Source organism: Solea solea, chromosome 3 (genome assembly GCF_958295425.1).
Source record: "Solea solea chromosome 3, fSolSol10.1, whole genome shotgun sequence".
Lineage (NCBI taxonomy): Eukaryota > Metazoa > Chordata > Actinopteri > Pleuronectiformes > Soleidae > Solea > Solea solea.
Window position 1 is genome coordinate 7,071,601 of NC_081136.1, and position 26,792 is coordinate 7,098,392.

The window sequence follows — 26,792 nt, forward strand, 5'->3', positions numbered from 1 at the left end:
TGTCGCCTTCACTGCTAATGAAGCTCAGGCTAGTGTTAGCATGGAAACATACAGAGTGATACTGTGGCCTTACTGGGAGGCGCAACCACCACAGCACAATATTGACTCTAAGTTCTATTCACAACATGGTACATGGTGTATTTAAATATGCCAAAAACAGATTATACTCTGGGGAGCAACACAAAATAGTAAACCTGTTGCCAGTAAAAACAAGGAAGTGAAACATGCTAAAAAAAAAAGTGCAGTTGGAGACAATCGACCTCTTATATCGCAGCAAATATCCAGCTACTGTTGCTTCTGTGAGTTTAAAATAAACATAATCTACATAGAGCTACTAAACTGACCCTATTTAGACCTGAAAGTTGTACTTATATTAGCTGAGCCTAACAGTATCATCTCCTGACCTTTATGCGGTTTTAATTATACTGTATTTCACTGTATTTATATCCAGATACAAAAACATGCTGTAACAAATGTCTTGTTTTGTCCACAAACCCAAATTATTTAGTTTTAATGATTTGTTTGTTATATGGATCAAAGAAACCAGAAAATATTCATATTTAACAAGCTGAAAAACGCCTCTTCTCCAATACAATAGCCACATCTGATGACAGAAAGTGCATTACACATTTTCCATAAAACTATCTCCAAACTATGATGGTATTATTTTCCTATGTAATGTTCCAGTTTACTGACAAACGCTGCACAGTCACATTTCCAAGACCATCAGTTATGGATGCTACATGAAAGAGACACTGAACGATTCTGTTGTCATCTTCCATCCATCAAGTGTGTCAACATGATTCATCATTTTCCACTAACCGGGGGAAAAAATACCAAAAAAAAAAGGATTTCTTTATCCAGAATCAGGCAGCATAAAGACATTCAATAGTGAGGTCATGGGGGCCGTGTTGGCTTAAAGAAGAGTTTTAGTCAGGACTTTGGAAAAATTAAGCTCAACAGTCTTCCAGATCATATTTTATAGGAAGCCGAAAGGGAGAAGAGTGACAACAAATTCATGTCTTTCTGATATAATGTTAAAAAATAGATTTGAAAATGTGTGGGAGAATAACAAAGTAGGGTTGAAACAATTATTTGACGATTAATTGATTAAGATTTTTTTTTAATTATTATTAAAACAAGTTTTATGATTTTTCCGCTTCTTAAATGGTGAATATTTTCTGGTTTTCTTTGCTCCATATATATAAATGTTTGGGACATTTGAGAACATCATTTCTGACATTTTATGGACCAAGCGATTACTCAAGAGAATAATAAGAGAGAATAAATCGACAGATAAAAGTTATTTTCAGTCCAAAACCAAGACAAGTATAGGGGACAGAGAAAACCTTCATTTCCAAAAGTCATCTGTAATTTACAGACATCCTCTGAACACAATGCAAACCTTGTCAAGTATAATTTAACCTAACTGCAGTGAAGGCCGACAGTCTATTACTAACATGTTAACAAAAAAAAAATCAGTCCTTTTACACATCCAGCACCGCTGAAGGAAACGTTAGCATTCATGCGCAGATATTTTTGTGTCCACCCAGTGGATCTAAGTCCATTAATGAGCCTCCTTTGAGCTCTGATTTGGTCTCTGGAGACAAACATCGGGCTCTTTAGACGCTAAACGCTGCGCTGTGTTCAACAGCCGCTCTCTAACTGTGTGTGTGCAGGTACAGGAACAACACTGACAGAAACCCATTAGTATGTGTGCAGAAAAAAAGCAATGAGTGAACCAAAACCGTCAAGTTAAACTGCTGTATGAGTAAAACTCTTAGCCCATGACAACTGTATAACTATGACAGCCTGCAGCTTCTATTTGTAATGGACATTTTCACATCAAATCAACATCCAAACAAGTCTTACGACTCCGTATCAGGAGTAATCTGCATCCACTTTCTAAGGGTTTCTGTTGGAAGACTGACATCAAGGTGAAACTGAAAGTAATTGTTCATAGCTACTGGTGGAGTCATGACTGATAAGAGCCAGTCAGGACACTTATGAGGGTAACTGCTTCAACAAGACTCCATTTATGTCTGTCCAGATTTATACGCAGACCCAGAGCTTTCAAACAAATACAATTTTTTCCGGTATGGCCATTTTAGGGCTCTTAAACACTTGGGTAATGTGGACAGCATGTGTATCCAGAGTAGAATTGACACCTGTTTTAACAATAATGGATGAAGCATTAGAGCTCCTCTCGGTTAAAAGGAACTCAAACTCAACTTATTCAGACCAGAGCAAAAAAGCAAAAGCTCACATGTGAAGACACACTTAGTCATCATCACTGATGAGGTCTCGCAGCTAATTGCTGCTAGTGCGTCCCGTCTGGATGACACTGAAGTGCTACCTCCCGTGTTAATGGTTTTTCTGATGTGAGCAGACTCTTTTCTTTCCTCAGGTCAAAACCTTTATTTCTTCATCTCCACCACAGCGTTTGTCACCTGCTCTGGGTTCTGTCACGTTATCTGCCTTGTCTTTTGAACACCAAAAAGCATGCGACCTCTCACTTCATGATAATTGTTCAATTTTCTTTGTCATTTGCTGCTTTTTCTCGGTATGACCCGAGCCCAGTGAGTCTTTAAAATGGCTGTTGTTTACTGTGTTTGTTTCACTAAAAGGAGCCATTAAAGTGCAGATGGACAAATCACCGTTTCACTACCTCTGCTACACTTTGATCAGAGAGGCTTCAGAAGGGCAGGTTCAAGGGGTCAAATTGAATCACTTGCCACCAGAACGAGCCCCTCATCTGGACACAACCTTCCACATTTCTAGAAATGTTACAATGCCTCAGATACAGCTGAAAATCCACCCCAGATTGGGCATTGGGGAGCACAGAAATCTTTAAATGTGACATCTTTTAAGTACACGCTTTCACCCGGATAACCCTGTAAACGCTACACTACAGATAATTGCCTTTTTTCCTTTCCTCTATAAAACCACAGCAGCACCACTGGCAAACTTCTGTATTAAGAGTGCAAGAAGAACCAATTTCTGTCAGTGTAACATTTACAAAAGCTACGTCTACTGTATACAAGAACTGTGGCTCCTTTTTTTCGAAAATGTGCTAATTAATTTCTTAAGTTGCAGTTCTTTGTTGGTGTTTCTTGTTCTCTTGTGAGTGTAAAACTAGATTATAAAATATGTCCAATGGCTTAAATCTTTGCATACTTCATACAAGGTCAGTCAAATACAACTGTTAAGATACACTATATGGAAAAAAGTATTTGGACACCTGACCATTACACCAACAGGGACTGTATTCAAATACATAATACAGTACATTTGTGGCTTTAACAGCTTCCACACTTCTTGGAAGATTTTGGAGTGTGCTTTTTGGGGAATTTGTGTCCATTCATTTATGAGGTCTAGCACTGATGTTGGACGAGAAGGCCTGGCTCACAATCTTTGTTCATCCCAAAGGTGCTTGATGGGGTTGAGGTCAGGGCTCTGTGCGGGTCAGTCAAGTTCTTCCATACAAAAACACGTCAAACCATGTCTTTATAGTCCTTGCTTTCAGCACTGGAGGACAATCCTATTGGAACAGAATAGGGACTTCCTCAAACTGTTGCAAAACCAAGTTGGAAGCATAACATTGTCCAAAATGTCTCGGTATGCTGAAGCGTTAAGTTTGCCCTTCATTGGAGATAAGGGGCCAAACCAAAGCCTGATTGAAACATATAGTGCAAGTCTGAATGGGATCAATGCTCAGTATTGGCAAGGTCCAGGTATCAAAATTGGTATTTGAAAGTAAACGTGGTACTGAAACATCTCATCAGCTCCAGAGATTGTGCTGCAGGCGTGAGTCACCGTCAACTGGGAAAACAGTCTGTTTAATGAGTCAACACTTGCTGGCTTGCACTCTCTACTGCACAGAGCGGGGACTCTGTTACAAATTTCCATTAGGTTTAACTCCCGTCTAACCTGCCTTCATTATCCAAACGCTTACATGTCATTAGTGCTCATTTAAAAGTTGTGTGTTAATTGTTCAGCCTTCTCACATGTTGCAAAGAATTGAGGAAATTGGTGGGGGTAGAAGTTAAGTAAAAAAGGTAAGTCACAAAGATTAACGAGACTTTTGACAGTGTCCTCTCAGGGTGTTCATGTTTGACAAAGGCTGTAAAGCAGGAGGGCAGGAAATGCTGTCTGATGCCAAACTTACATTAGAGCAGCTCTCTGATCTCATTCTGTCTACGGGATTAAAGGGGAAAGTGATCACACCATCAGCCTGAGGGGAAAGTGTGTGTCTGTGTCTGTGTGTCACAGGTAGGAATGGGACAAAAGTGGCAGACATAGACACTTCTTGGCTAAAACTCTTCATCCTAATGCTAGAATTGGAGATAATGAAAAATGACAGCATCCACATTTCCACTGAATTCCCATAAGCCCCATTTTCACTATCTCATTTTCACGGCCACCAAGTTGAGGTTTTTTGCAGAAAAACGAAGACTTGATTTGCAATATTGCGAATCTTAAACACTGCAGTGAGTAGCTTTCATGTGGTGACTACTGTGTTTATCATACAGGGGAATTATGACACAATACAGTACTGGCTCTAAAGAAACGTACCAGTGTCATGCTACTGTGGCGCTTTTCCACTATACAGTTCTAGCACATCCCGGCTCGACTCTACTCAAGTAGATTTCGGTTTTTTTTGCTTTTCCATGAGGGATAGTACCTGCTCTGGTGAGGTTCCAGGTGAGCTGAGTAGATACTAAAATGTGACATCAACAGAGAACCGGCCACTGATTGGTAAGAGAGTGTCATGGAAGAGTCATGAGCGCGACGTCTGACACAAGAATCAAACCGAACAATGCTGAATCATAGATCAGTTAAAAAGAGTTAAAAATCCTGAAAACATGCACTAATCTCCGACATTTAGCAAGGAAATCCAGCGAGTATTTCAGTTCAGTGACTAATGTAATGGTACAGTACATCCTGCGGCCATGCGATCATGAACACACCTATGCTGAGGAAGTATTAAAGTACTGAAAAACAATGTACCTGATACCAAACTGAGAAGAGTCGAGTAGAGCCAAGCCAAGTACTGTGCGCCTTGGTGACAGAAGTTACATTTTTGGCTTTGCTTGATCTTTAACTTGCTGAAGGAGAAGTTGATGAAGGATAATGGCGGACAGTGCTTGAAAGAATATTAACGCCTTTAAAATCCTGCACTCAAAGTCAGTGTCATTTATTGTATTATGACTTACCCTTAAACTCTTGTGAGAAAAACCATAAACGCATGTTTTATTATCTGTAAATGTGGGAATGAATTAACAGTTCATCTTGAAGTTCTATGTAGTAGAAATGGGTCCATGCCATTTTGTTCACCCTGTGCACTCTTGCTTTCACTGGACTGAACTGGCTCTTAAAAGAACCTTGAGATTTATATTTATGTTAACACTAATACTGAGGCAATGTGGAAAATATACCTGAGCCCTGGCCAAAGCCCTGATGATGCCCAATCCATCTTGTCCGTGAACGGATGGAAAAAATAAAACCTCTTCAGATGACCTTTAGTTATGGCATTGAGCTTGAAATGTGATTTGACCACGCGCACACTTGGGGACCGCCACTTCCTCCTCTCTAACTCCCAGCTGTCATTTCTCCAAACCCACTCTTGCCCTAGAGGACTTTTCGACAGATGTACGACCGTGAGGGACAACAAAGCCAGCGGAGGAGAGACATAATCCAGAGCTGCTGAGAGCGAAGAGGAAGAGGATGTGTGCGAGTCTCTGGCTGTGATGCACTAACAGCAGCACGAGACTGGGATTATAAACCCTGGATTACACATGCTGGCACACAAAAAGATAAATCCACCACTGGATCTGGGCCTGCTTTCACTCAAACTGAAACTTCCCATGTTTAAAGGCTCAGCATATCATCATTTCTTCTTGTTGTCATGCTACACACGGCAACAATGAGGGTCAAAGGACAAAACACTGTACAGTTAACGGATGCATCACTTAATCCAATTTTATGAATGTAGATCTTCAGTCAGGTATTATAAGCAACTGTAAATTGCGTATGACTACAGTGGCTAAACATATCACAATAGATTCATATAAGTACCTCGTTCAAATGGAAGGCAAATCTTTCGATTTACTAGTGGAACCACGTTCTCACGCTCGTCTGTGGTCATTAACTGTGGCTAATGACCCAAAGTGTCACAGATTCAGGCGGCTAAAATTAGTTTTCTCCATAGGGGTGTTTGAACTCAGCCTTGGAGGGAGAGATATATAAATGGAGATCTCTGGAGCAGACCTTCTTAGCCTGTTGCCACCACAACCAACCTAGCCGCTGATAAGAGGAGTGAAATAGATCAATAGTTGGGACTATTGCTGCGAAGCATTCAGGCACAAGCTCAGTAAAATCTTAAAAGCTCTGACCTAGGATAACAGGGAAAAAAAAAAAAACAGATTTCAGCCACTTACAAAGGCTCACCCAATAAAACCTACATCAGCCTGAGTGTAGGCCATTTTTAGAATATGTTCAATGCTTTATCTCACTGTTACACCAGAGTTTACATAAAAAAATCAATGCACACAATTGTGTGTGGGCACCCGGAGCCCAAGACACAGGTTGCTATATGTACCTTGCCAAAAACAAAAACTGCAGTGATCCCATGGTGCAAATGGCGTGGCACAACGCAGCATTAGACACGATGGTGTTGTTTTGTTAACTTCCTGCACCGAACCTCATAGAGAAATCCAGCCATTTTACATCATAGAAACACAAATGTGTGATTTTGTGATCTTACAAAGAGGCAGCAGTAGACCAACAGTTTGCATGTACCCGCAAACTAAAAACACTAATTTTCTGTGAGGACTTTGGTGTGGGAAAAGTTAGTGTGGTTTACAAAGTGCCACAACCTTCAGTTTCCAGACTATGACAGCAAACACTGTGTATTTACACTGCATAATTATCTTTTGAAATGTTTAAAGATTCATTACTGAACAATACACTTGACTCATTCTCTCAAGAGCGACAAGTATATCTTAATGGGCCTGTTCCCTCTGTAATAGCTCTTTGGTGTAACCGGTTGTCACCAGTGGCACCAATTTGCTTTTGATGAACACCAACTTTGACTCGAAAACTTCGGAAAAAAAAACCCGAGAAAACAAGGACTGAAGCAGATGTCCCGAGACTCAAAACCATACAAACTACACACACATGGACGCACACAACACACAAGAGAACAAGGACCCACACACTTTTTTTTTTCTTTCATTCCTTGTACCTCATTGAGTCAGTTTATAGAAGTGAGTCACCCTCAAGTGGAGGCGGTAAATCTCGACAGCGGTGTGACACAACCGCAATTATCTCCCGCTGCAGCCACTGTGATCATTTCCAGACTCCAATCTAATGGACAAACAAGAAACTTTCTGTGTTATACATGAGACCACGACCACTGGCACATGTATATTTAGGGATAAACGGATTCTACCCTTGCTTATGCCTGGAGGAACGTACCAAATGAACAGGAAACGGATTGTTTTGCCATCTTTCAACCTAAAGATGTACAAAACCGTAGCTGTGTAGCACGACCAGAGAGTTAAATCAACAATGACAATGTGTTATTTCACAGCATTATTCACTAATTCTGCATTGTCTAACCCAAGACAGTTCAGTAACTGACTGAGCTCAGAGGTGGAAGACAGCGTTGGAGTATCTTGACACAAATTACAGGGTGTCGAAAGGTCAAAGAAAGGGTGAGCCCAAACGAATGACAAAACTCAACTTCTGCCCCATAGAAAACCAGACGTGACAGACGTGTTTGATTTGAAAATAGATTTGGCAGATTTGAAATGACGCACTGTTCACGCTCGCAGTAAACAGGGCTGTGACCTCTAGAAGATTCAGCACATCATTGAAAAGCTTTTTGGCAATAAAAAAAAAAAAAAAGATTCTGATTCAACACTGAACTCCAGCTAGACTTGAAAAATTATTCCACTATCACAATATCTGTCAGTAAAATCACAATTGGATGTTTTCCCAATACCGATCAGAGGCTACATTTAGCACTACAACCAGGTAAGGCTAAAGGTGTGTTCACTTTCTTTCCCCAAGTCCCCCAAATTACAGGAGTATGATGTGCTATAAATAGAATCCAAACAGCGAACACGATGCCCTTTAACACCTGTACTGTAGTTATGGTTGATAGGAGCATACTCAACTGTTTTTATCAGGACATTTCTAAAAAGGCTGTGGCAGAGTGAAATTACAATAACCTGCACAACCGCACCGGCCTCATCCACACGCGCTGACATTTACTTAATTAAAGTATGAACAATATTAGATATTATTAAGGATGATACGGAGACTATTTTTAAGCGGGGGTTTAATAGTGAGTGCATTTGTGCCGTTCCATTCCGTCCTGTAAGGGACATTCTGTTCGGTTCAGGCTGTGTTCTGAATGGATTATGATTAACACGGAGGAAGAGAGAAAAGTCCTTGCATTTGGATCAAAACACAAACAGAATGTGATGCACCAAAACACCCTGTACTGAACAGTGAGACACAGAGAGGTGTACTTTTAAAAGAAGAAGAAAGAAGAATGCTGATACCAATATACTACCTGCAAAACCTCCACAATTCGGCTCAACAGTTTTCAGATAATAGTCATTAAACCTCCTTTATCAGAGATTTAGCTAAAATCACAGCATAGCTTTTCCTCCATTTTGTGGTTCTCAAACTTTTTATACCACCTGAGAAAATATTGAGCTCTCAAAGTAACACCGCTATGCACTCCAGTCAAAATTCCTCATCTCCACGCCGATATACCCTGGTAAGTACCATCAGAGGAAGCTCGCGTACCACTGGTGGTATATGTACCACAGTTTAAGAACCATGGGTTTAAACAGTAGGTGTTTTTCCACACTGTAAAATCCACACTAGTCTAATTTCATTTTTTACTGTCTGTGAACTGATAATGACAGAACAGAAATCTGACAACCTCAACAATTTCCTTCAGGGGGGAAAGGATCAGCTTGTGTTCAGAGAATCTGCTCCAGTTTCCATTGTGTTTTTACGAGTATCCACTGTGGAAGTGCCAGTGGAATCCCTGAGTTAAACTGGAATTACAGCGTCAGTCCAGCACCACCGAGCAGAGTGACCATCTGTTTCAGGGAAGGTTTGAACACACAGCCCTGTGACAATATTTATTAATCTGAATATGTCCTTGTGCCAATGTTTAGAACAAGAAGAAGAAGAAGAAGAAGAAGCTGGAAGCAAATGTCAGAGGTGCAGCCAAAAGAGAAATAAGGTGGGATGAAAGAGGGATTATGTTTCAAACCGTGCCACATTCGCTATAATGGTAAATAAGAGATGTTTTATGGCTTGGGGAGTAATGTGTGAATGAAAGCTTACGGAGATGAAATTCACAGCAAATTGCTGGCTTAAACAGCTGCACCGTGTAGACCAATTCTGTCAATAATCCAGAGTTTGTGGTGAGGTCATTGCCGAATCATATTTTTTCCACACTGAACTCATGATAAGAGCAGCTGACTTTGTGTGTTCACAGGGTGAAACAGACAGAAATGCCCTTCAGCGTGTTCATGTTCCCACAGCTAAATGGTGACCTCATGAGCAAATACACAATGAGATTAACATACAACCATGTGCTGCTTCTTTGAATTTGGACAAAAGTTAATGTGTCACAAGGAGCGACCTACATCTTCCTGTTCTTTACTTCACACTGGTCCCCCAAAAATATCTTTCCTCTGTGTGATGCAAATAAAGCAAAACAGTTTCTTATCAAACTGTAAGGTCAAGCGATTTCAATGTACATGTTGTAAGAGTTATCGCAGGAGTTATCATGCAAACACTGTGCATTGCCATTATTTTTGGGAGATTTAACCCCAGTGTAACCCTGGTCTTGTGTCCCTATAGTGGCCACCCAATGGTGTTGCCATTGTGTCAGATTTAGTGGTATCTGGTGGTGAGGGTTCAGATTAAAACTACCAGTGTATCCTTTGCGTCACTCTACCTTTCCAACTATGTGGGAGAAATGACGGTGACCTTCAGGTTTTATACAAAAAAAAAAAGAAAGAGAGAGCCAGTGTTTGGTTTGTCCATTCAGGGCTACTGTAGAAACCTTGTGGTACAGCATTGGGGAACTACAGTATGTGGAAGATAACACACTGCTGATGTAGATATGAAAGGTTCATTCAAAAGTGAGACATGCTGATAGACCTCCAAATTGGACCTTTAAGTGCACTCAAACATACTACATGTTGTTTATTAGAATTTTAAAGAGTTATGGAACCCAGACGTGCATTTACTTTAAAACCAACCACTCATAGCGTCATAGGAAAACTCGTCTGGAACAAAGTAACACCTGGCTGACATTGTAAATACATAAGCCATGTATTCTTTCAGAGTCTGTACCAAACGTTTAAGGTCTACCAATTTCTGTAGGAATCAAAAAAAGGTCTTTGCTGGACCAGACACGGACACTACTTTACCTTTTTAACTGCCTCAGTACAGTCACTAGAATTTTTCTTCTATTGGCTCTCGCCCACATGTTCGTCACTTTCTCTACGCTTCTGTCGCTTCTTCTCTCCCCAAGGCTGAAAAGCGTTGCATTCCCACTCTCTAACCTTTTTCTTTTACTTTTACTCACTTGATATTAATTCAGCCGCGCTGTGTGCTTTTAACCTGTCGTGCCTTCCCTATATTGCTCTCAAAAAAAAAAACCCTTGCATGCAGAAAACACTCTTAACCTCAGGTCATATCAGTTGTTTTCACCCCCTATTGCCTGGTTCCCACCTCTCCATGCCATCAGTGTGCTTCACTCTCTCCTTCGCTCCTTTGAAAATAGCCCTTGTTCCATTTGAAGGTTAAGAGTTCTAAGGATGTTTTGGCTCCACAGTGGAGAGAATATGGCCCCTCGCTTATTGGATCACAGACTTTGCAGAGCCAGTTCCTCCCACCTGGATATCCTTCCCCACATTAGATTTCCTTTTTCTGATTATGTTTATCCCAGCTGTTCAGCATTCATCGACCTTGCTGTCAAGCGATTCAATTTGCGAGCTCCGCGATGTTGACTCGATGATTTGGCCGATGACAGGAAATGGAAGCCGCTCCTGCTGCCCAGGTTAGATAAAAGCTCTAGAGCTATTCTGGACTTTGGAAATTTAGTTAATGAGCAGAACTGTGCGTCATGGCAACATCACAAACTGTGGCAGCAATGTCAACACGTGGGCACACACTGCCCGAGGTAAAAGGGTAAGAGCGAAGGAAAATGGAAGGAGGCAACTTGTTGATTACATAATTTGAAAACACATTTAAAAAGGACAAGGAAGAATGTCACTTTGAGTTTGATAAAACGTGCTGAGGAAGTAGGTTATGGCCCAAGGTATAAATGATTCGATTTTGGTGATGATCCAGATACAGCTTGGCAGAGCTTTGCTCTCTCTGATTGCTTTTTCTACTACAAATTAGATTAATGGCCAATCTGACAGTGTCTTATCAAGACAATTGCCATGTTTTTAACCCTGTTACATGAAACATAAGGGGGAGTAGGAGCTGCGCGCATGTATGGATAGAAGAAACTAGAATGCTCCATCAGTGTTGGAAACAAATTCAGAAGGACAAACAAAAGAGGCAGATTGTCCCTTTCATGTTGACAGAAGAACAAATAATACAAACAACTATGGACTGGCTCCAGTGTGACAATGAAAAACAGAAACAGCATTCCACTTTTCCCACACAATATTACCCAAGTCTGTCTCTTAGGCAGAAAAAAGAAAGCTGTTGCTGTAGCTTCCCCTAAAAACAAGACTGAAAACAGCCCCAGCGACTGATGCAATTCCTGATTTCATACACTGAGCATGAGAGAGAGAGAGAGCGAGAGAGAGAGGGAGAGAAAACATACTGATGGGAGGGAAGGCATGGAGGGAGAGAGACAAAACAAGGTTCTCGCCAAGAGTGGTCCTGCAGGGCTCAACGCCTTTCACATGGCGCTGGCAGCTTTTCACCTCTGCTGTTGGTGCATAATATTACGTGCAGACTGTCCACGCATTAGGGAAGCCTTATTACTGACACAGTCCAGAGAGTGTCCCTCTGCAACACGGGGAAAATTCTGCGAGTTCCATTAGCGATGTGGGTAATTACTCCAGGAGAAACCCCCGGGGCACCTTTAAACAATTCAGGTCATCATAAGACAAAAGCTCTACGGACTTTATTAACCATCTGCTGTCTCGTGGCGGTTCACCGTGGTGATGAGCAAGCTACTTGGACGATGTAGTGAGCTAAGCTACTAGTTACTCTTCAGTATAATAAATACAGCTTCACTGCACTGAAGCTATGGTGCAACAATCCAAGTTACACAAACAGCGCTAAAAGATGTTTTTATGGCTTTATGGCTTTATGAATCTGATACTCACACTTTTCATTTATTTTCTCCTCCATGGAGCTGACGAAGGATTGATTGAACTACTTGTTTTTCTTTTTAAAGGCAAAATCCTTCAGCAAGAGACAGACAACCCCCCCATCACATTTACACTTGTGTAGCAGAGCAGCAATTACATGAATACATTATTCAAATCCGGGACATGTGTTTTGTTTTGATGGTGTATCCAAAGAGCTACGAGACTGTACATCTCTCACGGGTCATCATCTCATTCCCACTCTACCCTTATCTCCTCGCAGAAACAGCGATGAACACAAAGATTAAAGTTCGGGCGTCAGTGCCATGTGGAATGGCTTCCCATTCGCAGCAGGTGCGGAGATAAAAGGATGAAGGAGAGGGATTTGCTCTTTTCCAGAGAGCTTCAGAGGCACAGCGATGGGCTGACCTTGGACCCTCAGTGCGAGCGGAATGGTTTATTAAGGCGAAAGAGAGTACCGCTGGACGATACCCGAATTGTGACTGACAGACAAGGAAGCCCTAATTAAAGCAGGCAGCCTGTCCCTCAAGTGGCTGGCCTACTTGCCTAAAAGAGGATTTAGAATAAAGACTGGAGGGACTACTCCAATTTATTCCCATGTTTCAAAGAATCAGAGAGAGACAGCACCTGAGTGGTTCAAGTGCTTACCTTGAGTAGCTGCAACAATGATACATGAAGGCAAACAGAAAAAAAACATCGATATTAGAGACACAGCTTATGATGTTTGAGGGTTTTTTTTTTATGCTTACCAATTCAATATTTATCTGGCCGAATATGATGGCCTCAAACATCACATGCCTGGCCTCCTCACCTCACATTATCTCTGAAACAAGCAGGAACCCTGTCCTGAGGCCTTTCAGGAACTCTATGCAAGTCAGCTGCATCGTGAGACTTTGACAACCCTGGTACAACAAAGGCAGAGCTCAACGCTCAGGTAGTGCACGGGAAACTACATCCTAACCAAACCTGTTGTCATTCAGAGAAGAGGGAGATGGGGTTACCAGCTCAGAAAAATGGATACACTCAGGTACCTTGACAGGTAGAATCCGAGATAATTGCCAAAAAAGGGTTGTGTTCCGATTGTCCGGTCAATGTATAGGTTGTTCAACTGAATGTATCCCAAACATGTGACGGACTGACAATACACACAAAAATCCAACGTGGGACACTTCTCAAGGAAGACCTGAAGGACATGGCTCGGTTTAAGAATATCTGTACTAAAAAGGCAATTTAAAAGGTAATAAAATGTGTCACGATATCACTGAGCCTCTTCAAAGATCGTTTACTCAAGTCTTCCAATATTTCCCTGAGAACAAGATTACTCTATGCCAACAGTGGTGTCACACAGAGAACTGCACTAAATACAGATTGCGAGCATGTGCGCAGCTGCAGCTGAAAACTGGGGTGACATTACTGCTGTGTTGATGACGTGAGCGTGCAAAGAGGGATACGGCAAAGTGAGCACGGGAGAAACGGCACTGTGCAAAGCTCTATAATGAAGCAACAGGACAAAAGTGTAATTTTGTTTTTGGTTCATGAAACTGCGGTGGCTGAAATTAGAGTACGGTGGGATGACAAAGATGTTGTTTGTGACTTTAAATTGTCAAAATACAATCCGCCCAACGGCCAGACCAAGTCTTTTCATTGTATTAAGAATTTACATTGTCAAAGCCCAACATATTTCACTGTGGAAGATTCAATATGTGTATTTTATTGTGTTTGTGGAGTTTTTATTTTGTGTGTGTGTGTGTGTTTCTGGTGTGTTTGAATGGTCTCAGTTTCTATTACACAACGAAAGCTCTTATCCAAAAAGCAATAAAACAGGTCACATACCAGCTTATCTGATTCAATGGCAAGCTTTGAGAGTCGACCTATGCTTGAGTAAAGTGCAGTAGGATAAACAGACTATGCTTCAGTTCCTTACACCTCACTAAAGTAAATAAATAAACCTCCACAAAATGAATGCAATATCTATTGGTATTGGGATGGAAGTTTAGCTCTTTTAGCAATGTATCTGTTGCATTTCTACCAATATCTCCTGCATTTCTTATCCAAACACCACCAAATTTAGCACTGCACTCACTGGTGCCTTAAGTAAGTCACCTGCCAAGTTTGCGATTAAAAGACAGAGGTTCCTTGCATTTATATTACCATCTAATTCTAATAGTTATCGAATATTATTACCATTAAGTCAGTGATTGTTACAGCACTTTTTACAGCACCATTTATCTCACACTCAACTTTTCAATTCTAAAACATCATTATGCTTTTAGAAAATGTTCGTGCTGTTAAGCTGAACATCAATAAAAGAGAAAGAAAAAAAAAAGACGTAAGAATTAGCCCGGCCTCTTTCTTTTCAACGACAGGTTGATTCATCAGACAAAGGCTCGACTTCAGAGAGACTGAGCCGCTAATCCACAGAAATCCATCCACTGTTATTATTGCACAAGAGGAGAGACAATGCAGCTTATCAGTATTGATGAGGTGCCTCCTGTGGGCTTTGATTGAGTGGGTGATAGGAGACAAATCAGCTTAGCACCCACTGACGTATTTCATCATCAAATGCTCAATACCTGCCATGTGCTGCCTGCCGGCTGAGCAGTAAAAAAGAATTGTACCCCACTGAATCCACAGATTACAATGTGTCACATTGTGGCACTGTATTAGATTAAGTAATTCCACAAATGAAAGAATGAGATCCTGTTTTGTTAGGTCAATTTTTCAGGGTGATGTCAGATGCCCGTTTGTTTTCATCATCATGCATATTTCATGCCGATTTGTAGTCCTCTGCTCCTTTTGTTCTTTCAGTTATTCATCTCATCCTCAGTACAAATATATTTGGGTAGAAATAAAAGTGGACAAAAAATGGAATAGCAATTAAGTAAATAAAAGGTGGAACAATAGGTGTCTCTCATCCCCGGTGATTGATGGGTAAATTAGCTCAGGCAGAGATGAAAATACCTTTTGCCACGGACTGAGGAGTCCTCCACCCCCGCTGACAGTTGCTCTATTACATGGCAGCCTGATTTCTGCTTTTCATGCTCCCTCGCGCCATTCTAATGAGATATTTTTAGAACACCGCAAGCAGCTGTGCATCAGTAACAAGACCAGGGAGTCTGAGTTGAAAGATTGGAAACATACAAACACTTGCTGCTGTTAAGCTCCTGTTAAACTTTACCGATGCATTTCAACACCACACGCTCATAGAGATATATACAACTCTATTGTGGCATAACTGAAGACTGCTGCAAAAACCGATACGGTTCAAGGCAGAAAGCAAGAAAACTCCAAAACCTGTGGTTTCAGGTGAATCAATCACAGGGGGGTTAAACACAGTGATGTGAAAATCAATGCAAGACTAACAGAGCCTGAGCGAGGAGGGGGAAAAAAGAAACCCGAGTAGATAAAACGCCTCCACCTGTTTCCCCCTGGGAGAGACTTTTAGAGCAGAAAGATGAGAGGCTTTTGGAAAAGTGTTGTATGGTAGTAATTAGTAATTTATGTATTTTTTGTTTTCTTTACGATACGTTTGATTTTCTTTGACAGTTTTTTGCTTTTATGTTGCAGATACAGACCAGATCCAACAGAAATTTGGATATCTGTAAAAAAAACTAGTGGGAGAAAGCGCAAACTTGAAATTTTACAGCCTAGAAGCTCATCACACACTCTGTACCAGATTTTGACTGTGAGCCGCTCTAACCAGATGTGTCCGAGGGAGGTGAAGCATTGTTCGCTTCTTCTTTGGTAGGAATGTGTCCTATTCCTTCCCTTGCTGTGAAAATGAACGACACAAGCAAAACTTAACCGTCTGAAAAGTAGTGGTTCTCACCGAATCAAATGTTAGTTGTTAGCGCCACCCGATTGAAGCAGTGTAGAAGAAGCATCACAGATGAGCAGTGACTAATGGTAACTGTGACAATAGCTAATGTTGCCCTGTTTGTGTGTTCAAGCAGAAAATATAGGGATAACATGTCACATAATAGGGAAAAAAAAGCAGCAGCCCTGATCACCTTTGATGTTCAGATTATGAAATGAAATAAAATACACATACACCTCTTAGATCTGAGGTATGTAGAGTGATCGATCTGCATTCTACACGGAAGATTACATGGAGGGATATTGTGATATTTTCACACCACTCCAGCATCATTCATGCATTCATTGCAATTTGCTCAAGCCCTGACTAAAGCAACCAGGGTCAGTGGAATCACTTAAGGAAAGGAGAGACGCACTGTTTAAGTGGTGAGGAAGACACGGGGATGTTCTCCAAGGCTTTACTGACTCATCGCTTATGCTTGTGTCAACATGGGTCTGTGTGAACAGCTCACTGGTTTCCTACTCGTAGGCCATATGGGTCAGTCAGGACCTGAGGGATGAGCCGATGTGGATACAATGGCAGGACACGCTCAAATATCATGTACACTTTGTGTCATGTGTCCTTTACCCTTTATAAATGGACACGCAAACTCACATAGACTCGCACACGCACAACACTCTCGCATAATTCAGCTCCCTTGATCCATCTCTTTCATGCCTGGTCTTAGTGGGGCTCAGTGTCAATGGCGTGTTGAGTCCGTGACATTAACTGCAAATCCGGCGATTGCCCCACATGGCATGCCCACCTCTGACATAGCACTCTATCGAGATACACTTCACATTTTGTGTGTGAGTGAATGCACTGACATGACATGAACACATTAACCACAGTTTCAAGGTATCCAGCTCCTGTTCCTGCTCTTTGTGGTCATTATAAGTAGTTGGCACCAGCATTTTAAGGGATAAGGCCTGAGACGCTCACCCTCATTAAAAAATATAGAAATACAGATTATATCCATTAAAAAGGCTCAACAAATAAAATCTAGGCCAGTTTAATAAGACTATGTTATCTTGGGAATACAGTCACGGCTTTATCTCGCTGCTAGACGGTGTTTTCTTCCCAGAAACTAATTCAACTAACTTTCAACACCAAAGTCCATAGAGTAAATCAGCGATTTATCTTAAGGCAAACACGTGTGGTCGATCCACTGCTGTCTCCGTCAGTGAATTCATAATCTGTTATCTTGTGAATGTGGTGTTTGAAATACTTCGTTTTAATTTAACCAAGTGGCACCAACTTATTAAATGAGACAGCTGTAGACCGGCAGCCACTAGGTACTGACGAGGTAAAAATTGTGATTTTCTTTGCACTTTGGTGCAGGAGAGTGATTTACAGTGTGCGTTTCCAGTCAGAAACATGGGTTATTACATATATATTATATAGTCTTAAGATATTTTAGACTTGGTGCAGATTTTTAGTGTTGTGTCCCTGCTGCTGTCTCAAGCTGGTTCCTGGCACAGTCGGTGCCGACTTTGTCTCAGTGCCTCATACAACACACACTTCAAAAAACCTGAACCCTCCCTTTAAGAAGCATCATTGTGTGCATGTGTACATGATATTCATTGTTCAGCTAAATGTGTCTGAGCTCAGTGATTCATACAACAATCAAGGCGTCATGTGCTCGGCCAATTAACAGAACAAAGCCTGAAATATAGTCAAATGCCTATATTACCCCACAGACTATATTTAGTTCTCCATCTCTTTTGTTTCCATGGGAATGAGTAGTTCACCGTGAGCGACCGCGGCCTCGGGTATTTTCCAGAAGCAAAAAAAAAAAAAAAAAAAAAGAGAGAATGGCTGGATCCTGAACCAGACCTCGCTTTTTTTCCACAGCCTGGTGGGTTTGTCAAGTGATCATTTCCACTCGGCCAAGTCCAAGCATCACTAGGTCTGTGTTTAACCGCTGTCCTAGTTTTCCCCTCATGCACCTCTGCACTGTCACTGAGGACATGCTTTCAGTCCACAACATCTGGCCAATGCATCAGTCAAACGTCCTGGCTTTTATTTTGAAGGCGGGCGGCAGTGCACACAAGCTCTATCCAAATTTGCAACATTCTCGCTTTTATTATTATTATTATTATCAACTTTTAACACAACAAAAGCTATAAATGTAGAGTCAAATTAAACATATTTGCCCAAACCAACAAACCATTCACTAAATTCATGCAAAAACATAAATTAAAAAGAGATTTAAAAACAAGATGGAAATCTAACCTCCCAACATTACAAAGGGGGAAGAAACAGGAAAAAATGCTCTATAACTCAATAATTTATCTAACTAGCCAAAGGGGAGGAAGCATAAGGCTACAAAGCAATCCCAGGACATATGTACTCATCAAAAAAGCCAAGCAGAAAATCGTTTTTGAAGGCCATTGGGCCACTGACTCCAGTTGAATCACTATAATTAGGTTAGATTAACTTTATTTTTGACCCTTCAGTCATTATAATGGATTACATAATCCTTCTCAATTAAATAGTATTATGCTTGACAAGAGTAGAACATATCAATTTCCCATAGGTCACAGTGCCATAAGATGATTGATTGTTTTAGTCGATTGTCATCACAAAATATTTGGAACACATATTTAGCAGGCCACATGGTTGGTTGCCCATTTGAAGATCCATTTGGAACAATGGCCTTTCTTCATGGAATTTGCATGTTCTTCCAGGTTCTCTAGGTTCTCCGGTTTCCTCACACAGTCCAAAATCATACAGATTCTGGGATTAGGCAAATTGGACTCTAAATTGACTGTTAAATTGACCCTCATGTGGAGGATAAAGCAGTAGAACATCCAATGGATGGACATATTTAGCATTTTGATAACCCGGAAAGAAACATTAATATTGTTAAATTCTCAAAATACCAGCATTTTTGAGAATTTAGATCAATAAATGTCTGCAAATAATAGTAACTAAGTGTAGATTTCTGCTCTGGTGTCAACCTTCAACCATGAACTGTCCTATACCTGCATCTGTAAGGACATAAGATCTATTTGACTAAATTGGACCAACCATCGTTTAAATCAAATCTTCCAACTGTAATCCAGAATTCTTCAACAATAAAACACACTATGCACACAAGGAAACTGAAAATAAAGCAACGAGAGATTGAGATTGGCCCGTTTACATGTTATACAATGACACGTGAGCAATCACAGCTGTTATATATTGCGGTTTCCATTAAAGCTAATAAACTTGGCTGCGTACGCCAACGCTGCTCTCAATCCAAGCTGTGTGCCATCTACATATCAATGGCCCATTTCCCGATTCCCCCGCGTGGAGGGGGTGACCTTGCTCTGTGCTGTTGCTGTAATATATTCTGACAATAAACTTCAAGGGCTGGAGAAAACTCTGCCTTACTGCATCCGACAATTCAATGCTACAAACACAGGTTCAATAAAAATACAGAATGGGAATCTACAATGCGGTATTTCCCCGCTGTCAAAATAAAGAGACAAATTTGTCCATAAGACTAGTAAGGGATAGTTCATTATTTTAGGTAACGACACTAACGACACAAGATGCGCCACTTCACTGACAATGTGGCTGCCAAAGGACTTTGGTGTGGGAGAGTGAGAGATTTTCAGACGTCACTTTCCTATTGTTGGCTTGTGAGCCTTCTTTAAATCAGCTAAACTCAGTTTTTTTCCCTTGTTTTTCTGCCACTGGCAGCCATGTTTTCACTGTGACCAAATGTCTGTGTAAGCATCCAAAAGAACCAACCTGATCTATCCCTGTATATCCAGCTGCAGTTATGTCAATGCTCCTTGGAATTGCATTGCATCCAAAAAGCTCTTCCTTTGGTGTGGAGCCAAGGTTTACAGCCACATTGAGGTCTTTCCAAAGAGACACAGCATCCTGTTTAGGATTTCTCATCACGCAGCTGCAGCAGCAGCAGCAGCAGCACCGAGTACAGCGGCGACTCTGGGATTTCCCCTCATTGGACGCGACCCTGAGGTCACTCCCGCTGCCTTGGTATCTGTCAAGTTTCACAGTGCACTGCTGTATCAGCCTGAAGACATAATAAGTCCCCATTGCGCTCTTTTCCTCACTTCTGACACTCACTGCTGCTTCATGACGTCGGTTTAAATCATCATCAAAGGCTTAAATATGACATCTATGTTCGACAAAATCCATATTTTTGATCCTGATTCGGAGCTGAGAGTTGAACGAATTTTTTTTATTTTTTTTTTCCAGTGAGCTAGTGTGCAACCACTGAGTGACGGTGATGTTGGGATCCTGGTGTTGTGTTTGACTTGTGGCCATGAGGCCTTCACGGTGGAGATTTTGACCCAGAGGAGAGCAAGAGGGAGAGGAGTGAGGAAATATAAATGACATAACCAAGAGCCACAGACAATAATAATAACTGTGTACTTCCCGTTGTCAGAAGCGCACAACACGACCATTCACACTGTTGCCTTAAAAGAATACCTCAGTTTGAGAAATATCTTTTTTGTTACATGCCCACCGGTGACACTTGGTCCGAGGCTTGAAACTGCAACGCTAATTCCGCACTTTTTAGACCCACTCGTAGGGGGACGGGTCCTCATTCACAGAATGTAAACAGTGTCCGCCATCTTTGCTAACAGTCATGCTAACAGGACCAAGTGTCACTGGTGGGCACGTAACAAAGAAAAGAATGAAGACATTTCTCAACTCAGGGGAAACTGAGGTTGGGAAGCACCATTTTTCAAAAGTACTACCCCTATTCTAGTAATACAAAGCTAAATGCAAATCGGTGAAGTATTGCTTTAAAGTCATCATCAAACCTGCGCCTTGTTCCCATCACTCAGTACTGAATCTGCAGAGACCACCGATCATATTACCAACCAGGACCATGAAAATAATAACGCAGTTCTGTGTATGTGAACTGAGATGTTTCCACTGGGGTTAACTCAAAAATAATGAGGAACTAATTATATCTTGTGTTTTTTTCTTGCTTCCACAAGTTTTTCCTTGTACAAACACCAGAGCAGTCGACAAAACACCACGCTGGCACATCACACACACACACACACACACACACACACACACACACACACACACACACACACACACACACACACACACACCACGCCTCAAGAAACCTTTCCATTCCACCTCATTTTCTCCTTCAGGTGAGGGAGACTCGGCGTCAGCGAAGGCATCGGGCCAGAGCAATCCGAGTATGGAATCAATCATGGACTCCCCCCCCCTCTATAAACATCTGCCCTCTTCTCTTTCATCGCTCATGTTCTGCTTTCACCTCTGCAGCCACGGCTCCACAGATTAGACCCAGGAGCCACAGACCTTCTCGTTTTTTTTTGTTTTTCCACCTCCATTTGTGCAGAATGAATGGAGATACTGTGCCTGCGATTCATCACGGCCAGCAGAGTGGACACTCGTTTTAGATTTCGTTTCACTTTTGAAATGGATATTCAGGTTTTTGTGTGCAGCCCCTTTGTGAGAGACACAAGGAGGAAAAACTGATTTTAGCTACTGAACTGAAAAGGCTCACCGAAGAAAATCTACATGACTTTAATTCTACAATGTCTCAGGAATATGTTTGTTGCTTTGTCTCACCACTACACAGCGCTTTCTGACTGGAAACTGTAGTTCGTAAACGACGCATTCCCGCACACCAAAGTTTACATTGTGGCACACAGGAGTTGCCTCCACTAAGTGAGTTTACGTGAGTTCATTTGTGAGTTCGGGGTTCAAATTCCTTCATTCAGATAATTATAAGTGGCAAAAACTTCCCATGAGCTAAAAACATACATTTTCTGAATGGAGTTTGGTGACAAGTTCACAAATTCCATTTCACCGTCAAAAAAAGTTGTCAAATGGAGACACGAAGCTACAAATATAGATTAGATTAGTCTTTTGTTAAGTGGCTAAAGTCTGTTTTTTGCTTGGGTTGCTGCTGCATAGAGAGCAGGGGTCTCAAACGCAAATGACCTGGGGGCCACTGAGCATCTAGTCTCATCAGGAGGGGGAGCCTAATGTTTCTAAGCTTAAAGCAATTCCATCATGATATTGCAACAACAATATTTGCAATAACAATAAATTTGTGACAGTAGTTCACAGAATTTCACAAGAAAAGTGTTTGTTTTAATATGCAACACAATAAAAGCCTACTTACCGTGCAAAAAAATCGATTGGAGGGTCTCGAGGTTGAGACCTCCGGGGTAAAGGGTGTGTGGGAACTGTGTCAGTTACTCATACAGTCACACCTCACAAAAACTGATCTATCACTATGAAAACCGCATTCTCGCCCCACTTCTCACCATCTCCGTGCACTTATTCAGGCCTATCGCCTTTCTGTTTGTGCATTTGTGCACCGTGCACTCCCCCCATCACCCCATTAAGGTCTTGTGCTGGGATCAATCAGCGGCACAGACTCCAGACAGCGGGAGCCTCGGCCCACGCTGCACGGATAATGATGGGGGGGAAGGAGGAAGGTGAGGAGAGGAGAGGAGAGGGGGAAACAAAAATCACATACACAATCTTTTTTTAAAGGGCACTGGGAGTTTTTCCCTCACCATGCTGCCGTCTCTCACCCTCTCGCGCTCTAGTGTGAAAGCAGCGCTGTGAGTCATGTGCAGCTCGTCAGAGTTGCGACGCTGTGGTTGTGTATCGGAGAAATGAGTCATAAAAATGCCACTCCTGGCCTCCCTGCATGTTGGTGCCACAGTGACGAGTGAAGTCACAGGAAAAAGGACATGACAGGGAGGAAGAAAAAGTACAGTCAAAGAAGAAGAAAAAAGAGTGTGTAGTGTTTACACAGTGACATGCCTGAGTGACGGAGCGCTTCGAGGCCTGTAACAAAGCAGCTTTTCACGTCACAGTTGTGTGTTTGTCTGTGTGTGTGTGTGTGTGTGTATGTATGTGTGTGTACTCACCCCTGGCAGACAGCTTCTTGGTATTGATTATTTTGGCGGCGTATTCCTGCCCCGTGGAAATCTTCATGCACCTCCTCACCACAGAGAAAGCACCTCTGCACAACACACAAGACACTCACGGATCAGTCACGGCATTTACAGGGACAGTGTGATGGTGCGTTCGCACCGAAATTTAGGTTACACACAAAAAAATCATTGCAGAAAAGCGAGTGGACGCCATCATTCGCTTCCCTCATTCGAGTATTAGAACTCTTGGAAATTTTAATGCTGCGCTGAATTATCAATTGTTTGAATCAAAATCTGTAAATATGAAACAATGCACTAAATAAATGACAAAGGATGATTTGAAATGAAAATATTGTTTCGGCGATACATCGTCGTCCTTCCTCGTGCGATACGATAATCGATACCCCAGGGTATTTATCGATATTTTAATTAATAAATTAACACTGATTTTCGCTGGGCGTCGCTACTTGATGTGTCCCCAAGGTGGCGCTGCTCAAATGAATGAGGCAAACTTACCTGGCCGAAGAAGAGGGAGTTTATGGCGGGATAATGTTGGAGAAAGCTACGTTAAGAGATGACATCCACGTTCAATACATAGACTTTTTATGCACTTTGTTCTCTATGTTGGGAATAAATAGAGAAATCCTTTTAACTTTTTACGGTAATGTTTTGTTTTCTTCAGTTAGACAGATATCGTGATAATTGTCTTGCGATATATTGACTATCACAGAATCGTTGTATCGCGATATTATTTGTATCGCGTCTCGTATTGTGAGGTACCCGGTCATTCCCGGCCCTACTCTCGAATGTCTTGTTATGCCCACAGACCGAAATTATTCAGTTTTAAAGATTTCTTTGTGACACGGAGCAAAGAAACCAGAAAAAACTCACATTTTGAGTTCACTTTTGGCGATTTTGGACGACCATATTTTTACAATAAACCCGCAATGGACAAACTAAACACATTTAGAATGAGGTGAGGGATATTCAACTGAAACATGTAACTTCACCCATAAATTTTACACGCTGTACCTTTAAAATTAAAAAAGGCACAGGTGAACTCTTGAAGGTCTCGGTTGTTTGACCATTTAAACCGACAGAATATAATGAGGGGAAAAAGCTTCTGAAGTGGCTGTGTATCTCTGGGTGTTTTGCCGCCGGAATTCTGCGTGACATTAAATGACCTTTTTATATTTGTCATTTATGTATATACACTCAGTGCACTCAACAGAAATCCCTCTTCCTGTTTATTCACTCAAAAACAACGTGCCGACCGAACTGGCAGCACAGAAAGAAATGCACGGCTCATTAAAGAAATGGTGCGTGAATGGAAGGATGTGTTAAAGGATGCCAGGAAAGTTTGAACATGACACGTGCGAAAGGTACGGGTCTAAATCCAGACTGCTGTGAATGTCTAATGAACAGAGGGGATTCTCAGAAGCAGTGCGACACCCCGTCTTTTCGAAAAGACCTAAAAATAGTCACTCTTTCAAAATATATGCAGCTGAAATACAATGAATCTAAAGTACAGTGTTCATGCTGCCACGACAGGAATGTTCCTTTAAGGCTACACAAAAATATTCACATTTAAAAAGCTGAAATACCAGAAAACTGGGTTTCTAACCAATTTTTCTTTCTTTCTTTGTTTGAGTTGCTGTAGAAAAATGACAACAAACTCGCCTTTGCCTAGGGTGCAAACTAAGGCTAAATAAACTAAGCACTTTTTATTTTAAAGCTATTACACAAGCTTATACAAACACCTTTGAGGTATGTATGTTCAATTTCTGCAAATAAATGCTCCAAAATGTTATACAGTGGAGCTTTAAAGACAATTAAAAAGACTGGGAATTAATCATTGATTAAAACAGAGACTGCGCTGCTGAACGCCACTTCTGTTTAGTTTGCTGCAGGGGCCCCCTGGGGTCCCTTTGACCTGTGACCTTAAAAGTCTAAAAAAAAATGCCCAGGCTGCGGACACTTCACACTGTCCACTCCACTGAAACATGTCCATCTACTTCCACATCTCTCTATATCTATGTCAACACATGGAACCGTGGAGAAAATACAAGAAAACACACTCAGGACGAAGCACAGTAAATGTGAGGTCACCACTCTGTGCCTGAGCCACTGAGGAATGTCGATGCTTTTCCACTACAGGGGCGGAAACTTGTGCAAACCAATAACTATATATATACTTTAAAAGCAGTACATACAGTCACCAAGATGATAAGACACATTTAAAATGATTTGTATACATTTTAAACCCAGCTTCCGTCAGTGCAGGGGTTACAGGTTAACCTGTCCTGCACTTCTAACGAAATTCCAGCCAAATTTCTGCTTGTTTTTACTTGTCTTGCTTCTCTTCCAGATGTACATGCACTGTGCAGCGTAGTTTATAAGCGGAGAAACATTACAATTGACCGCTTGATCATTCCGCATGCACTCCAGTGCACTGAAGTGGCGCTTTGTAGTGCAATTTGAACTTTTAAAAAAAACTGCCACACCAGACCGTGATAAAAACACACCCTTCCTTTAAAACACAAGTGGGCGTTAACTAGTAACAAAGGGTGAATCAAATAGTAGAGATAACAATGAGGGAAAAGTTTTAAACATGAATTTCAGGTTAAAAAGTCTGTTATCACACATTTATGAATAAGACACAAATACGTGGTAGGATTTTTGAATGGGATTCTTCACGACGTACGTGCTGTCTGAGAATCCCGGCAGGAACAGGTAGGCGTCCGCAAATAGTAAAAACACGTTGCAATTTCACTACATTTACAATAAAATATTTAAACAAAAATAAAAAATGACTTACTTTCCGAGCTCCTCGTAGAGTTGGTACTCATCAGTAAACCTGGTGCAGGTCGTTGAAGCCATGTTAAGGTGTTAGACTCCGGGACGTGAACGCAGCAACTCTGGAACGTGAACGCCTCACCTGCTCTTTATTTTCACTGATTACTCTCCACAAATCCCCGTCCTTTCTGTGTTTGTGTGTGTGTATGTGTGCGTGTCCCAAAGTGGCACTTGTCGTCTTCCGCAAAGGGGGGGAAAAATTAGATGAAAAAAAGGCAAAACTCGGGGAATGTTCCTGGAAGTGACTCCCTGGATGACAGCGGTGACAGCTCGGCTTCGCTCCTCCCAGCACCTGCGCTCTCAGCCCGGCTTGTCCTGCAGTTGTCACACACGTCGCGACCTGCTGTTGTGTTTGTCTCCTCACTGACACTTGGATTAGTTGATTGCCGTCAAAGCGGATTTCACGCGTAATGTTGCATATCCGGTGCCCGGATTTCAAAATAATATATGTTTGTATTTCACATGTATTTTCAATAAAATATGTGAAATATACTCTCATTTAAAATAATAATAATTAAAATAATGTATTTTTGTTGGTTATATTTTAACAACCACCACAGATGTACAATTTTACTGCCTTCATTCATAATTCGTACCCAGCTTTTGGAGGCGGGAATCAAACCCACAACCTTCAAGTTGAACAACAACTGACAACTGCCACATCATCTTTGTGGGTGATTTCAAGATCTTTCCTTTCAAAGCAAATCTTATTTCTACCTTGGGATATTTCAATTAATAAAAACATTCAACCTGAAATGTTTTATTTATTTTATT

At 41.4% G+C, this 26,792-nt stretch overlaps 1 protein-coding gene across 12 annotated transcripts in view; it reads right to left on the reverse strand.

Moving 5' to 3' along the window:
• camk2d1 (calcium/calmodulin-dependent protein kinase (CaM kinase) II delta 1) overlaps positions 1-26,385 on the reverse strand; it is an 81,173-nt gene extending 54,788 nt beyond the window's left edge. For 4 of the 12 annotated variants that reach the window (XM_058624012.1, XM_058624019.1, XM_058624015.1 and 1 more), the window contains exons 1-2: positions 25,981-26,384; positions 23,157-23,251 (exon numbers count right to left, since the gene is read on the reverse strand). In XM_058624012.1, the coding sequence (XP_058479995.1) occupies positions 23,157-23,251; positions 25,981-26,042 (157 nt within the window). In that variant the 5' untranslated portion in view covers positions 26,043-26,384. Of the gene's footprint in view, positions 1-23,156; positions 23,252-25,980 lie in introns of all 12 variants that reach the window. The other 8 variants (XM_058624018.1, XM_058624016.1, XM_058624023.1 and 5 more) reach the window with 3 other exon arrangements.
• Between the last annotated feature and the right edge of the window lie 407 nt (positions 26,386-26,792).